The sequence below is a fragment of the Stegodyphus dumicola genome, chromosome 6 (genome assembly GCF_044657685.1).
Source record: "Stegodyphus dumicola isolate Sdum_Otavi_A_Nest chromosome 6, ASM4465768v1".
Taxonomy (NCBI): Eukaryota; Metazoa; Arthropoda; class Arachnida; order Araneae; family Eresidae; genus Stegodyphus; species Stegodyphus dumicola.
This window is the reverse complement of record NC_140773.1, coordinates 110,929,318-110,945,593: the sequence shown is the minus strand read 5'-3', so window position 1 is coordinate 110,945,593 and position 16,276 is coordinate 110,929,318. Positions and strand designations below refer to the sequence as shown.

At 32.7% G+C, this 16,276-nt stretch overlaps 1 protein-coding gene across 1 annotated transcript in view; it reads left to right on the top strand.

Annotated features, from left to right (window-relative positions):
* The window catches only part of LOC118181778 (uncharacterized), a 288,201-nt gene that overhangs the window by 153,931 nt on the left and 117,994 nt on the right, over positions 1-16,276 (top strand). Inside the window, exons 26-29 of the mRNA XM_085818801.1 lie at positions 5,628-5,740; positions 9,568-9,712; positions 12,694-12,806; positions 12,979-13,123. Of these exons, the coding sequence (XP_085674927.1) occupies positions 5,628-5,740; positions 9,568-9,712; positions 12,694-12,806; positions 12,979-13,123 (516 nt within the window). The remainder of the gene's footprint in view (positions 1-5,627; positions 5,741-9,567; positions 9,713-12,693; positions 12,807-12,978; positions 13,124-16,276) is intronic.

Sequence of the window (16,276 nt, the reverse complement as noted above, 5' to 3'; positions counted from 1 at the left end):
TACCCATGCAGCCAGCCCGTTCGCGGGATTCGAACCTCGGACCGAATTACCAGTGTTCAGCGACTTTACCGCTCGGCCGTTGGTGGGCCAGTAATGCAGAGGAAGAAGGGAGGAAGTCAAAAGTGGTTCACAATTATTTTGATTGGGCAAGAGATATCTACGTTAAGGATTACGTAAGATCCAATAATTAATTTAAATGACGCAGTTTAGACATAATACGCTATTTTTAGCCGGAGATCCCCCAAATTAAATAAAACTAAAAGAGGTTAAACAATTAAAATTAGAAGTTTGTTTTCATATTTTGTGTCTTACATATATACATAAATTTAAAATAAAAGTAATTAAAAGTAAATTAAATCGCCTATGACTTGCGCTAAAGCTACAAAGTAATAAACCAACCAATAATTCATAATAATTTATAATTAGAAAATTTTCCATGTACCATCTACAAGGAATACAAATTAAATTTAAAAGCGTGAATGAAAAAAACGTTTTAGTCAGAATTTTAATTAGTATTTAAAATTAGTATTTTCAAGAACTCCTTGCTTGAAAACATAAAAATCTGCTAAAATAATTTTTTGAATTAAATTTAAATAGTTTTAAATCGAATTTGTATTCCTTGGAGATGGTATGTGGAAAGTTTTCTTATTATAAATTATTATTATTATTATTATTATTATTATTATTATTATTTTATATATATATATATATATATATATATATAATGTTAAGAGAAAATTCTTAGTGCTTACGCTAAAAAGTAGCTTAGATACTGTGGCTGCAGTGACAAATTTTAACATAAGTAAAATAAAGAGCAATGAAAAGTGTAAACGTTAAATAAACAATATTATCACTAGAATATTTACAAATGAAATTCAAATCTAATTGTAAGTAATAAGTTGATCAAAGTAAGGCAAACTTTAGAATAAAAGTGTGACATAAGACTCCATAAATGTGACATAAGTGTGCAAAATACAAAAACAAAAAAGCGGTAAATGGTAGATTAGCCCATTACTGACTCTTCAGGGTAATATATATCATGTAAAATAAAATAAAAGATACGTTTGAAATTCATCCCATATTTAATGGGATTTCCGAATCAATCTATGAAAAAATTAAAAAAGAGAAGCACAGCGGCAAACTGCAAGAAATAGAAGAAAACAAGAAATAGAAGAAACTGCAAGAAATGCCAAAACCAAAAATGAAATATGAGCTTTTCGTCCTTCGCTGCATCGTCATCAGGAGTTTGGTGTAACAAAAGAAAGAAAGAAATAAAACAGTGTGTTTCTGAATCAGTAACGACACAAATTAAAGTTCAAAATTTAAAAATAATCTGAGAAAAACAAACGAAGCAATCCGTGTTTTACTTTATTCATTTACCCGCCCGGGCGGTATAATGGGTAGGGGAGCCGATTATGAAACCAGAGGTGCTTGGGTTCGAATCCTAGAGACGGCATAGCTGTAACTGTCTGTCTTCCCTTCATAGGAGGAGATGGTGGCCGCTTGTTAGGTACCTCCATAATAAAATGACCACTATTTCTGACCATTAGGAGTGCAAATGCTGAAATAAAGCCAGTCCACGCAACTGCTTAAAAAATTATTCATTTTTTACATAGATATCTATATGTGTGTGTATTTGTGTTACTGTGAACCACTGATTTCGAAAGTATATTCACTCCCCTCATTCATATATTTCTTGGAATGATATTTTTTATTCGTTGGGTACGTGTTTGCTATCTTCGGTCTTCGATGACATTCTTTGAAGGCAGGTAGAGATATTTTAAATATCCTCGCTATTTGCAATTATTCCAGATTTTTCCTTTTTATCCTATGCTTCATTTGTCCTTACTTGTAATCACTGAAGATACCATTTTAGCTGCTTTTCTGCAGTTTCTCAATTGAATTTCATGCATGTATTAAACTGAAATGTAGTCAACTGAAAATATCAGTGCAAGTATTAAACTGGTCCAACCAGACAAAATTTCAAATAAATGAGTTAACACTTCATGTATCGCCTCTAGCTATCAGTGTACCTTTCAGAGTGATTTAGTGTATGGAGTAAATGCAATTTTTTTTTTTTTTTTTTTTTTTTTTTGAGAATCACGTTCTTATCTGCTTTTAAAGAGGGTGATTTATTGATGTAGAAGAATCCCCCCCTGCACTCGGTATTTACTGTGTAAAGCTTAATCTTCTTTACAAGTTTCAAAGTATTGTGTGTTCAATAAAATGCTTAATCATGCTCTACTTTATGTAATGCTGGATAATAAATGCGTTACGAGAGAATCCAAGTATAAATCTCAGAAAACATACAAAGATAAAATGCATAAGTTTTAAAGTTTTTCACTGTTATAAATTGTTCCCAACCTTTTTATAGAAATTAAACGACATATCGTTAAGTCTGAGGTAAGAGCAAAAACTTCAGAGTGGTGCCAAAGATCCTTTGTTTTAAACTAAATAAGATGAACAGAAGGCAATTTTTGTGCATACAAATCCGCCAGCATTTATGGCAAGAACTCAAAATAGAAATTCAAATGTACTGCTAAATTTAAATAACTAATAGCCAAAGGCTACAGAAAGTAATTTAAAGCGAAGTTGGCTCAGATTTTTACCAACGGGAATTTAAATATCGCAAGTATACGGCAAGGCTGAAGACAGAAATTTTTGTTTTGCTAAGCGCGTATTCCAGAGGTCCGCGGTTCGATTCCAGGCGAAGGCGTTGCTCATTGTGGATTCGAGTTGCTTGCAGCTCGAACGTTCTATGAACGTAAAAATATCAAACCTAGTAACGTGGCCTCTAAGACACAGAGCACGCTTTGATTCAACAAACTCAAAGTCTCAGTGTAAATACACGCGAGCTCATTTGTAGTCCGATGAGAGAACGGAAACAGAGAGGTGACAATAAAGGTTCCAAACATAAAATAACGGGTTATTCAAATTAAAGAAACCTCACAAACGTTAGTACAGGTATATCAGTTTTTTAATCCAAATATTAAAAGTTCTTCCGTAAAAAGTTTTCTTTTGTTTCTATAACAATGACTTGCTTAAAGTCACAGTGCTATTCTGTCGACATTTAATTTGGTGTTAGTATTTACTTCTTGCATGCATTAACGTTTAGTCAAGAAGCTTTAAGGGTTACTAATGATTACTAAAAGCAAGTATAAAATATTTGCTGGTGACGAATTCAGAAGCTGTAATTGTTTTTCAGAAGTGCGGTATTCTTCGGCAACAACTGACCAAAACAGCCATTCGATGAAATTACATTCAGACAAAAAAATTATGTGACAGTGTCGCAGAGAATTTGCCGAGAGGAATCTGGCATATGTGATCAGAATTGGTTTGAGAGTAGTATGCGGAAGTGTTATGACTGTTTCGAGATAGATTTTTGAAACTATGTCCATCAAGTACTGTGAATGAAAACTAGGTTATGTTATGTCACCAAAAGTGATAAATGACTGGTGCAAATATGTCCATGAAACTATTGATAACTGCAGGAAATAAAGCTCTTTAAATTGATGAAAGCTTATTAAGTGAAACTGGCATGCTGCGAAGATGGACAATAGATTGTCGGTGGTATTGTTTCGAGATAAGCGAGTGTTTATAAAAGGAGATAAAGAACAGGCATATGAAATCTTTACTGCGTGTTATTACAGACTACGTACCAGACAACTCCAGACTGTTTGAAAAAAAAAAAAAAGTTAAGTCAGAAGCAGATACAAACTGTAATGAGGATATTTCCCTGTCACCAAAAACGTCCCCACAAAAGTGTAATCGGAGGTAACCGAAAAGCATGGTGACTGGGTTGCATTGATTTCTAGTAGCATAAGCTATTGACTTCTGCTAATATAAATTTGAATATAAATTTGAACTAATATAAATTTGAATGAGTTTCCTTTAGGAACTCTTTGTTAAGACATAATTGGAACTAATCTTATTTCACCACGTTAAATTTTCTACCTACTCCATACGGAAAACAAAGGAAGAGATGCTCTGGCATAGATATTATTATCTAAAAGAGGTATTTGTTGCTATATCATGTAATTGAACTTAAATTCTGAAAGCAATGTGATTGATTTCTTATCAAGAAGATTGTTTCATTGAAGAGTCGAAAAATATTATATTTATTTTTGCACGAATTTCAAATTATTTATTAAAGAGCAGATGTTAATAATTGAAATTCGCGGTTATTTAATTTCATTAGCATAAAAGTTTGCCATCTAAGAAGTCCAATTTATTTATTTAATTTTGGAAAAAATATATGATTAGTATTTTCTGACTTGTATTTTCTGTACGCCTTAACGAGTAAAACCGTGGGAAGCCGTTTCGATCCATCTAAAATACAGCCCAAGAAATAATACGAATAAGAAATTGTCATTCTTCATTGTTTTAATAACTCGGTAAGTGTTCAGGATTTATAAAGCGCATAGCAAATATATCATGACTGAAGCAAAATTATTTATGTATTGGCTCTTCTTTTTCATTTAATATTTCACAGAAAGAGTAGTATTATGTTGAAAATTAAATGTGTGAGATTATACTACTTATTTCCTTCATAGTTAAAAAGAGTTTGATTGACTGATTTGAAATGTTTTTAAAATAATCATCCACTTTTAAATGCAGTTTATTTTTTGAATTTCCTCTTAACCATCTAATAACAAAATCCAGAAAAAAAAATAGCGGGAAATGGTTGCTTTCAAATTTTGCATTATTTGGATTTCTTTCATTATGACCAAGCACTCCAGAGATACGTCGCCTAAGGGGGAGGTATGCGCTCGTGAAAGACATTCTAAGGGAAACTGGTTCATATACTACAAGCTCACATGGGGAAAACCATGCAGCCAATCCGTTCGCTGGAATTTGATCCCTTGACCGATTTTACACTAGGCCTGTGGTGGGCCATTCAAAGTTTGTAACTGATCCTTTATTTTCTCCTAAATGTATTTTTTAAAGAAATTATCCTTTCACAAGATACTGAGCGAGAAAAAAATTATATTAAATTTAATTTTCTATATTTGAAATGCTATACGTAACATGCAAGCGGATTAAAAATCGTATTTCGATCCCGAAATTTTATCTGATAAAATATTTTTAGGTTTAATGAATTTTTCCATGTGTAACTAAATACAAGTTAGTTTCCCATAGAAAGTCCTCGGTAATGGATTGTATAAATAGATCGATAGCCCTTGCGAACATTTCTATATTTAATCAAGCAAACTAACTACTACGCTATAATAATTGATTATTAGTTAGATCTATTTAGTGAGAACAACTCATATGAAAATTAAAAAAAAAAAAAAATACTCATCCAAACATATATCCCTTTAAAACTATTTGAAGGATGTTATTTTAGTGTTAATTAGGGATTTAATTCATTTAGATGAAATTATGATCAAAAACTAATATTTTGGTAAAGTGAAGGAATAGTAAAGTGCATATCATTTGCGAAATAATCATGTTTTGAAACATTAATAAAACTACTATACAAACATATCTACACATTTCGAAATAATACTTCTAGGCAAGCTATAACAATAAGCCATTTCACAGTAACATTCCTATTTAATTAACTGCTATTTTCGTAGCTACCGACTAAGCGAAACATATCTATTAATTGCATCCTTTTCCTATAGGTGCAGTGAAATTTGTCCAAACTGGACATGGGGAGAAGCTTGCTCGAATAACTGCACTTGCGAAAATGGAGCAACATGCGATCCAGTTTTAGGAGCCTGCCTCTGTGCACCAGGTGAATGAATTAATATTCTGTGTATTGCTTTTAGGAACTGAAATTAACTCTACTGTACCATACAAATGCGTGAACACACATAGCTCTAAACTTCGTGACTCCGAATTTCGATTGGTCAGGATTCTAAGTGTTATGTATGGATGTTTGAACTTTGCATTTCTGTTGCATTGAATGTTTTAGGCGAATGTAGAATTCATATGGTGATTAATTTTAGAAGATTGAAACTGCAAGAAATATATTTAACGGGACTAATTTCATCTGGAATATAAACTCTGGTTACTAAACATGATAAAGTTAATTTTATGAACTATTCATTTCCTTGCCAAAGAAATCTGAGCATTTTCTGTAAATATAAAATTTTAACCTAACATTATACAAGCTTGTAATACAATAATCATTATGATTGGCGTCTATTATTAGGCGTGCGCTATTTATATTTTAGTTACTTATTTTGTTGAACTTAAGATTTTAATTTTTTCAACTGATGTCTAAAACAAGATTTTATCTAAGCATATTTACTGATACGAGAATGATTTTTCCAATTTCATTCCAAAATAAACAGCTTTAGTCACACTACAAGTAAAAATCCTTTCTCCTATCTATTGCAATTTTCAAAAACTCGGCAGGTCACGATGTCAATATAATTATTAGAAGAATATAACTGTTAACCTGATAACAAGGCGAGGGTTCAAACCCTGCGTATGGTTTGATTGTTTGTGCGTGTTTCCCAGCTCTTCTCGCGATAATAATATTGATCTATTTATTGAGTAACTGGTCTGGGTGATCAGATGGATAAATGACAAATAAGCTACACTATTCCTTTCAAATGGTTGATTAGGAAACGTTTGGCTACCAAAACAAAATTGCAATATTTCTCAGATTATTTTCTTGAATATTAGGAGATTCCTCAGATTTCGGGAATATCACATTTTCAAGCGAATTTTATAGATTATTTTTAATATTTTAATAACTTGATTCTTTGTTTTACGAAAATTCATAGGAAAAATGTAAAACAAATCGATCCTGTTTTACGTTTTGACCAGACCAAAATACTGAGCAATCCTGTTAGATGTGTTTAAAATTTTAATTTCTTACATAATGGACATATCATGTTCTTAACATTTACGAACTCTGGGACTTGCATTCTTTACGCTGCTGGTTAAGCAAAATCTGCACTCTAATAGTAAATGAAATAAATAAATGCTGAGGAATTTAAGAGATTTAATTGAATTAGATATTTGCTATATCACAAAAGAACAAGCACTATAAGGCACGTCTACCTCTTCCCCGGGATGGATCTTTCACAAATGATCCCTATTATGATTCATTGCGATCAATGTCGAAATTTGTAATAAAGAATTTAATACACCACTGAAAGCTAAAATTGTGTCTTTTAATAAAATTATACAGTCATTATCCATTTTCTTCATTATACAGACCAACAGAGTTGGCTTGGTTTATGTGATTAGTTTGTTTTATGTGTTTGGTTTGATTTATGTGACCAACAGCTTTGTTTGGTTTGGTTGTATATTTTACATAACCCTTCACATTTCCTTATCATAATCTTTGAATGAATTTTTCAATAAAAGCGCTCATTTTAATTGTGTATTTAAAATTTTTTTTCCACTTATTCTAATACAAGTTTTGGTTAATTTTAATTGTATCTCTGTGATGGTATATTGTTGCCATATCTAGTACAAAATTAAAATATCATTAGCCCCATTTGAATTTATACCCTAGTGAACAAGCAACCACTGAACACTTATATGATTGAATTGAAATGTACAACTTTCAAACTCAGTAACTTCATTTCAACAGAGAATTTTAATAATCTTTGTTGCATTGTTCTCTAAATACTGTCTTACTTAATCCACATTCATCAATCAATTTAACTATCATTCTTCAAAACTGCCTTGTAAATGTATCAAACAACTATTGTCATTTAGAAGAGCCTTAAAACCTCATTTTGTTCTGTGCCACATAGTTTGGACAGTATTGTCAAACTGGCTTTTCAAACGCTCTAGCGTATAACGTTCTCTCGAAAATAAGAGCATAACTAGAGTTCCCTTTAGAAAAAAAAAAATGGAATAAGGCTACTGATTTAGAGATGCGTCATTGCAGAATATGTCAATGAACTGTCTCATACTTTCTGTAATATTTAAAATAAGTCCCTAACTGACGGTAATTGAATATCAAAAGCAAGGCTACCATGGTCTTTACTTATTTCTTATTAACTAATAAGATACTTGCAACCAATTAGTGATTCAAATTATTTAGCAATTTCCAAGAAGGAAAAAATAGGCGGTTAGGATAATATATGCATTAGAAAGAAATCATAGAATAAGTGGTTATTATCGGATCTTTGATGATAAAAAATTAAAAGAAAACTAAAGGGAAAGGCTACGAAGCAATCTCAAGCAGTTTATACTAAAAAATAGGCAAACGTGATTGCATTTAAGAGAGATCCATGCTGTCAGCTGGAATCTTCTACATGTAATACGCCTGTCAGAGAACAGAAATAGAAATGTTTAAAGAGTTTTATTGGACAGACAGTTACAAGAAACGAAGTGTGTATTTGTTTGAAATAGCAAAGTTTCTTCAATGCAAAAAGTAGGTAAAGAGAAGAGTTGTGAAAAACAAGCAAAGGAAAGTTTATTGACTGATTATGGTTTTCACTGTCTAAACATGAGAAGCTGTAACCCCTAGAGGGCGTGCTCTCAAAGTGGCGGATAGGGGAATGCCTCCTTCTGGTGGTAGAAGAGAAATGAAATATCTTTCGAGGACCAACAGACAGAAGTCCAAACTCTTGAGGCAATAGCACCTTTTTTTTCATGAGAGGTCATTTAAAGTTTGAAGGAGAATTTCCTTTCAAGGGAGAGCTGTATAGTGAAAAGACTATGGAACTATCTAAAGCTGCGATTTCCACGCACTGATACATTTGACTTCTCAAAGGACACGACACCAACCAACCAACCAACATGAGGAATTACCGTTTTTCTTCTTGAGTGCAGTCATTTAAGGTGATCGAAAACCCAAGTGAGGCACGATTGAATTTATCACTTTCCTCTGTTGCAAAGAATCTAACGGTTTTCATATTGGTGTCCGAATTAAAAGGTTAAGTGGCAGATGGAAAGGATATAATACAAGGTCTTTGCGATGGCATTCCTATTTCGCTTTCGAAAAAGGTCTAATGATCTTCACAATGAAATACTTCTTATGTAAAGAAGAACAAGAAAGATAGCTAGATAAGAAAGTATTTCATTCAAAAAATATTGGGCATGCTTCATACAAATTTAAGGTTGCTAGTATTATTAGCCGCAGAAAACATCAAATCGCCGACGACCAACTGAATGTCCCCTTTTCCAAAACGATAAAATTAGAAAACACTTTTTATCCTACACTGAACTACAGAATTGGTGGGTAATGTCATTGTAACTGTTCTGTAAATAGTTAAGTTTCTTTCAATCATTTACGTTGGAAAAAATTATTTTAAGTTCGTACGATGTTTCAATAAATCATTTGAAAGAGGTTTCATAGTAGGTTTCGATTTCTACGTTTTCTGTTTAATAAAACAAAAAAGATCTTAATGCTAATAATCGACTAGATGGAGTACATACGCAACTGCAGAGTTTGTTCCGAAAACAAAGTATTTATTAAGAATTAACATTCATTTAAAAAATTAACTGTCGTGATTATTATACCTGATAAGAAAGAAGAATTTGTTAAGAAATAACAGATTTCCATAAAAGATTGTGTCTAAAATGCATAGCACAGAAAAACAATATTTATTATTAAAAGCTGACATTTGCTTTTCTTTATTCCTGTAGGTTGGACAGGTCCGAATTGCAAATTACCTTGTGAAAATGGCACTTATGGAAAGAACTGCAGTTATCAGTGCTCTTGTCAGAATGGGGCTTATTGTCATCCAATTGATGGACTTTGCGATTGTCTTCCCGGCTATCAAGGAACTACGTCAGTTTGTTTCTTTTATATTGAGTCAAATGTTCTTAATCTGTTAATGATTGTTTTCAATTTATTCATGAAACTCAATGAAGGAATATTTTGTATGTCAAAGAATAATAATTTGAAAAAACCTAGAAGTAAATTTCAAATATTTTGTATGCAATAATTAATTTTCTATCAAGTTTGATTTTGAATGCAACCACAGTTTTTCCAAAATAGAATTCCTAAATTAAAGATTTTTATATATATATATTTTTAAAGCAGCGGTTCTAAAAATTTTTTCCCTTGTATTCATATTGAGATTTTGTAATTATAACGTACCACTAACCTTTTCTTTCAGAACCTATGACCCGCTTACTTCCCTCCCTGTCTTACATTGCTAATATTTCAAGACCTTAAAATTAATAAACAGGAATGAATTCATAAAAGTAGGAAAGGTATTCGTTTTGAGAGAAGGATAATTTTGAGATTGCTTTAAAGAAGTTTTCATTGAAAAGACCTGGAATCTAATTTCGTTTTGCAACATATCTGAAGTCCGCAGTTCATGGAAAGGGAATATTAATGCGAGCTAAAGAAAAAATTGAGCAATCACGAGGAAGTGCCATTTTGTTGTACGTGCAAGGAAATTTGAGGGTTATTCTGTTTTCGATAAAGAACTTTCTCTTCGCGTGATATACAACTGTTCAACATTACACCAGACTGCTTCTTTGATATGATTTCATTCGTAAATTTTTAAAATAATGAGTATTGGAGTTGATAAACGCGAATAGCCGAAGGTATATCCGAAATTCTTCCATACGTCTGTGAGAACATATATTTTGTATTTTTCTTATATTTTGTAACAAATCTGTGTTTGAGTGGTAGCTTTTATCTGTTCAATAAATTACTAGTGGCTACTACTGTGAAATAAATAATTATTTAGTACTATGCAGTATAATAAATAAGGAAAATCATCTATCAAATTATTTGGGTTATTGCTTAAAGACAACTATATAATTCGTCATTATTATTTCTAAATAAATATCTTCAAATATTCAAGGCATACTAAAATTAACTTCTGAAATATTTTGAACTATTCTGATTCTTCATTCAGGCATAAATTAAATTAGTTATAAATAGCTTAATTTCGTTTATTGCGATAATTTCTTGCCTATATTTAATGTATTGAGGTACTAATAAAATATAATTAATACTTAACCCAAATTCACAATACGAAGAAAAAATGAAAATGTACTGTCATGTGTTAGACTTAACTGAAGATTGTCGTAATTGAAACAAAATTAATTGCAAGCAATCTTTATGCAGAATTTTATCCATTTGCATCGAATGTAAATTTGAAAATTTTTTACGAACATTTTGTAAAATAAGTAAAGTTGCTTTTGTTAGTTTCGACTCAGTATGTTAGTTAACGCTCACTGACATTGCAAAACGGAATAGTACAAAAGTCATCAAAAAAGGCTGCGAGGTTTATAACACGTGTTAGGCTTAATTATACGTTTTAGAACTACTGAAATATTTGCCAGAATTTTTTTGGAGAATTTTCATCAGCTAACTTTATCGTAAATGAGATTTTGAAGTTACCTTTTATTCAAGAAATAATCTTAATATAAGATGTTTTACTAACTGGTCACAGCTTCGTCATCTTTTCAGGAATACAAAATAGGGAACTTGAATCGACAGATGATAAGTAATCTTTCAGGATCCTAAGCACAAACTAAAACTGCTTGTCTCAAAACTTCTCTCACGAATATCTTCCTGTGGGACGAAATACGATTAGATGAAATCTTCCAAATGTGAGGCTTGTCATCAGAGAACGTCGTTCAAAACTGATACCTCATAAAATGCAATGGTCTGATTATGCAATGATATATCTTGATATAGAAGACTTATTTTTATTTTATAAGTGCATTTTAAAGAAAAACAAATGTTGCACATAATACATTTCACGTATATGAACTTAATACGCTGAAGATTCGTTGGAAGGATTACTGAGAAAAGGAAACTAAATATTTCAAATACAACACTTGAGGTAAACCAAGTTCTTTTAACATAAAAGGTGATGTCAAAGAAATAAATTATATCAACATACACATTTTTAAACATTAAGCTGCGCATATAAAATAGGCTTGGTTTTAATAAGGGCATTTCAGTGGAAAGCGCATCCTCTAATATTAAAGAAGATGAGGTATTGGAAAACATTCCCAGCAAAAGCAAGTTAAAATTTTGTGCAGAAATCCTTGCAAGAATACAATTTTTATGCGAAATATTTCTAATAAAAACTGGAAGGAACCGTTATTAGCTGTGAAATATACGTCAGTTCACGACAGTGTTTTAATATATTCTTTTTAAATATGAGAAAAATTAAATATGTATAATCTTGTTTAATAAATTTTAGTGATATTGTAGTTGACAGTCGTAGTCGTGCCGATGGAAATAAGAATCATTGTATTATCCGTAGCGTGGGGTAAATTTTCTTCACACATGTTATTGTTGATCGACGCATAGATGACACCTTTTTATTGTTTGTTTAATAAGTAAACAATTTCTGATTATTATACATTATAGGTACCAGCATGAATAGGTAAGTCCTGCACTGTCTCCGTCGGATGAGAAAAACAATCTCTGCATAACAAAAAAAAAAAAAAAAAAAAAAAAATGGTGATTGACCTTCAGCCACCAAACAATCGGACCGTCCCTTCTGACAGCCAGGGTAAGAAGTCCCTTTGCCCTGATTGACCACTTTCGTCCTCTCTCTCCTTTTTGTTTCTTGTTTTTTTTTCATTACTTTCGTCCAAAAACCACTCAACGCCCGCCAGGTATGGCTCCGTCGGACTAATTATTCCGCTGGCCAAGCTTTTCCTTCTCCTTCTCAGGCTATGGGCATTAAAGATATACTTTACTTTTACATGTTGAGCGTAATAAACAAATTAAGCTATTTATTTTTATCTCAGATCAATAATACTTACCTGTACTTCTTTTCCACTGAATAGCTGCGATGAGATCTGCTTAGCGGGAACTTGGGGGAAAAATTGTTACAATAACTGTACTTGTGCAAACGGTGGACGTTGTGATCCTATACATGGAATTTGTTCTTGCAGTCCAGGTAAATTATTTACATAAAAATAGCTGAAATTTCGTTTTTTCTGTTTTTATAGTTTGATAAATGAGCTGTGCAATATTTTTATTTAACTTATTAACTTTATTAACTTATTTTTATGTAACTTGTATTAAACTGTGTGGATGTATAATATTTTTATGAAATAAATTTGATTCAGGTTGGCAAGGATCACAATGCAGAGAACAATGCACAAAGGGCACTTATGGGAAGTTCTGTAAAAAGAAATGCAAATGCCGTAACGAAGCTGAATGTAATCCTGTTGATGGCACTTGCACATGCCGCAGTGGTTTCATGGGCACCATGTAAGTATTCGGAAAACTTACGAGGAAAAACATCTTTTGCTAAATTTTGATTTTATAACTTATACCGTAACGCATTTCATATTATACTTTGTGTTATTTTGTTTCCGTGCGGTTTGAGATACTAGGGGAAATGTTTTAGTTCTTATAAATCCATTTAAATAGTTCTTACTTAATTCGAAGTAAGTTCTGTAATTTTTTGGACAGGTTCTATAATTTTTCAATCATTTGTGTAGAACGCTGCAACGTTTTTTTTGCGAGTTCATTCTCATATTTGGTTGACAATACTCTCATCCTGTGAGTCAATACGCGAAGAAGCTTGTTACTGTTTAAAATAAAGCTTGGAATATAGCGATTCAATTTTTGTACTGCATGTGCATCTGAAATTTTAACTATGTACTTTGTAGAATTCATTCTTGCCTCCCGCACAGTTAATCCACCCTTTGTTTTGCAATGCTTTGAGTGGCAATACGTGACGGCAACTGCCCAGGACATGGCATTGCCAAAAGTAAAATTCCAGCACGCAAAGCTATAAACCCTATGCGACATTCGCAATAAACGATAAATCTCTGTTCTAGAAGTACTGTACATCAACCCTTAGGAAAACGAAGCCTTGACTAACCTGTATATTTAAAATACCGAAACGCCCATCCCTGTCTATCACTCGTCCTGTTCGCTTCCTCCGCTCCCCGTCCATTAACGCACAAAAATAGGTGTAAAGATTTGAAATGACATACTTTCTACTTCCTAACAAAGAAGCTTTCATTAGTCTTTTAGGATAAGTTGTCAACAATAAACTGGTACAATTCGTATGGGGAAACTGCACTTGCTACTGCTTATATTAGGCTCACGGAAGAAAAGACAAATCTCGGCATTGCAATCTCGGCCGTATTGGGCGGTTGTCGTTGTTTGAATGAAAGGTCATCTTGGGCGTTTTAGTCTTCAACAACCGTTAAGGGTGATAGCGTCTACTAAAATCCAAAACAAGTTATTACATCACTTAATACTTTTTATATTTGCAGGGATGTGACATTGACAGTTCAAACACTGTATGGCTTTTAACCCTTCGAGCGTAACGGATTTGGCCCTGAAATTTAAAAATTCCCCAAAATGTAATGAATATGTGTTATTTTCTTGATTGTAATTCAAAAAGGGACCCTCTTCCTTTGTACCCTAATTCCTTTTCTTCCAATATCCATCCTTCCTGAAATGGGGTTGATCAGATATCGGAGAAAATTTTCACGTGTAACGAATGATAAAACCATCCTTCGATACAGAATTTTACGTTCTAAAAATTCTTCTAAGTACTTAATTGTGCAAGGTATGATATTTGATTCTACTTTTGTACTTTAATTGTATATGTAACTATGACAGGTAGATTTAAAATTCGCCTTTTTTACTGCTTTTTATTTGTAATGAAAGTAATGCTGTGAGCTACATAAATTTTCACTATCGTGTAAGAGATTTATGCATTTTAATATTTTTGTGATTGAAGTGGGAAAATGTTATTTTTCTCCTTAAGCCATTAAGCGTATAAAATTTAGTTTCATTTTTTCCAAGTGCATCAGTTAGAGAAGAGTTTTGTACGCATTAAGACGTATGTTTAAATGTTTCCTTTCCTCTCCTCCTAACATTTGTCACTGCAAATACAGTTTAAAATTCTGGCGCCCGTTAGAGCGATCCATACTGCACTGCACTGGATACTGTTTAGTAGTACTTTTAAAAACTCACAATATGTTTCATCATTCTATTCTAAAGTAAAGCGTTTTGACATTAACTAGAAAAATTAACAAATGTGTTAGTTGAAATACCGGGTGCCCATAATTAAACTGACAGTGCTCACAGTGTTCTGTAGCGCGATCTATTTGCGAATATGACGCCACATTTTGTAGGAAGATTAAACAAGACGGGGACGAAGGATTCCGTGAAAAAAAAACTATTTCCAAAAGTCACCGCTAGGGTAATATTTGGCGCTGTGTAATAGAAAATAGAGTGTTAACAAATGCAAATTTATACGGAATAAAATTACCTTTTATTATGGATATGCCTTATGGAATATGGATATGCCTTACAGTACGGTATGGAAAATCTTACGAAAGATTATCAACTTCTATCCGTACATGATCAGTCGTGTACGGGAGTTACTGTACCCCGACCATGATAAGCAATTGACTTTTGCTCTCACCTTTCTTGCCAGAATGGAGGTGGATGATGCTTGGCCGTGATGGATGATCTTATAGGGAAACGAGGCCCACTATTACCTGAATGGAACTGTGAATACCCAGAACTGCCGAACTTGGGATAACAAATCACCACATGCAATCACAGCAATTCCCTTACATTCACCAAAGGTAACTGTTTGGTGTGGGTTCACAGCGGAATTTATCATAGGTCCATTCTTCTATGAGAACATTACCCCGACAGGAACAGAAACCTGTTCTGTTACCGGAGAGAAATATCGCCACATGTTGAACAGCTTTGTCATTCCGGCACTTCAGCAAAGACAATGCCTGGGGGAAATCATTTTCATACAAGATGGAGAGGACGAACCTGCATTTATCCATGGCGGCCCGTAGAGGGACACAAAACATCCGATGGTTCAGTTTTTCTAATGCTATTTATTATTCGTTATATTTACATATTTACAACTGTCCTATTGTTAGGCGGACTACCTTCACAGAAATCATGTTACCTAATCAAAACGATATTTCGTTTCTACTTACATGCATTACGCTACTGCCAAGCAGCGCCCTCTACTTCTCTCTTTACAACACTCCCCACCTGTGAACTCTTTAAGTTCACAGAAACCGAATACAAATAAACCATAATTTCTAAATCAAACACAACATTTGAATACTATATAAACTACATCAAATTACAAATAACAATTAAGTAATGTTTAAACACGTTAAATCAACTTATAAAGTAATTACTAAATAAGAAACATTATACTAAATCAAAATTCGCAAGAATTATATAAACTAAACTACATTTAGCAACAATCAATAAAGATATTCAGAAGATGACATATGTGCAAACAATAAATCAGATTATTACACTGTAACTCTTTACTACTAATTATGCACTTCAAGGTTGTACAGCAATTGTACTGGTCTCTTTAGATTACCTGTTTGAGTTTTAATGAGACAAGAGCGA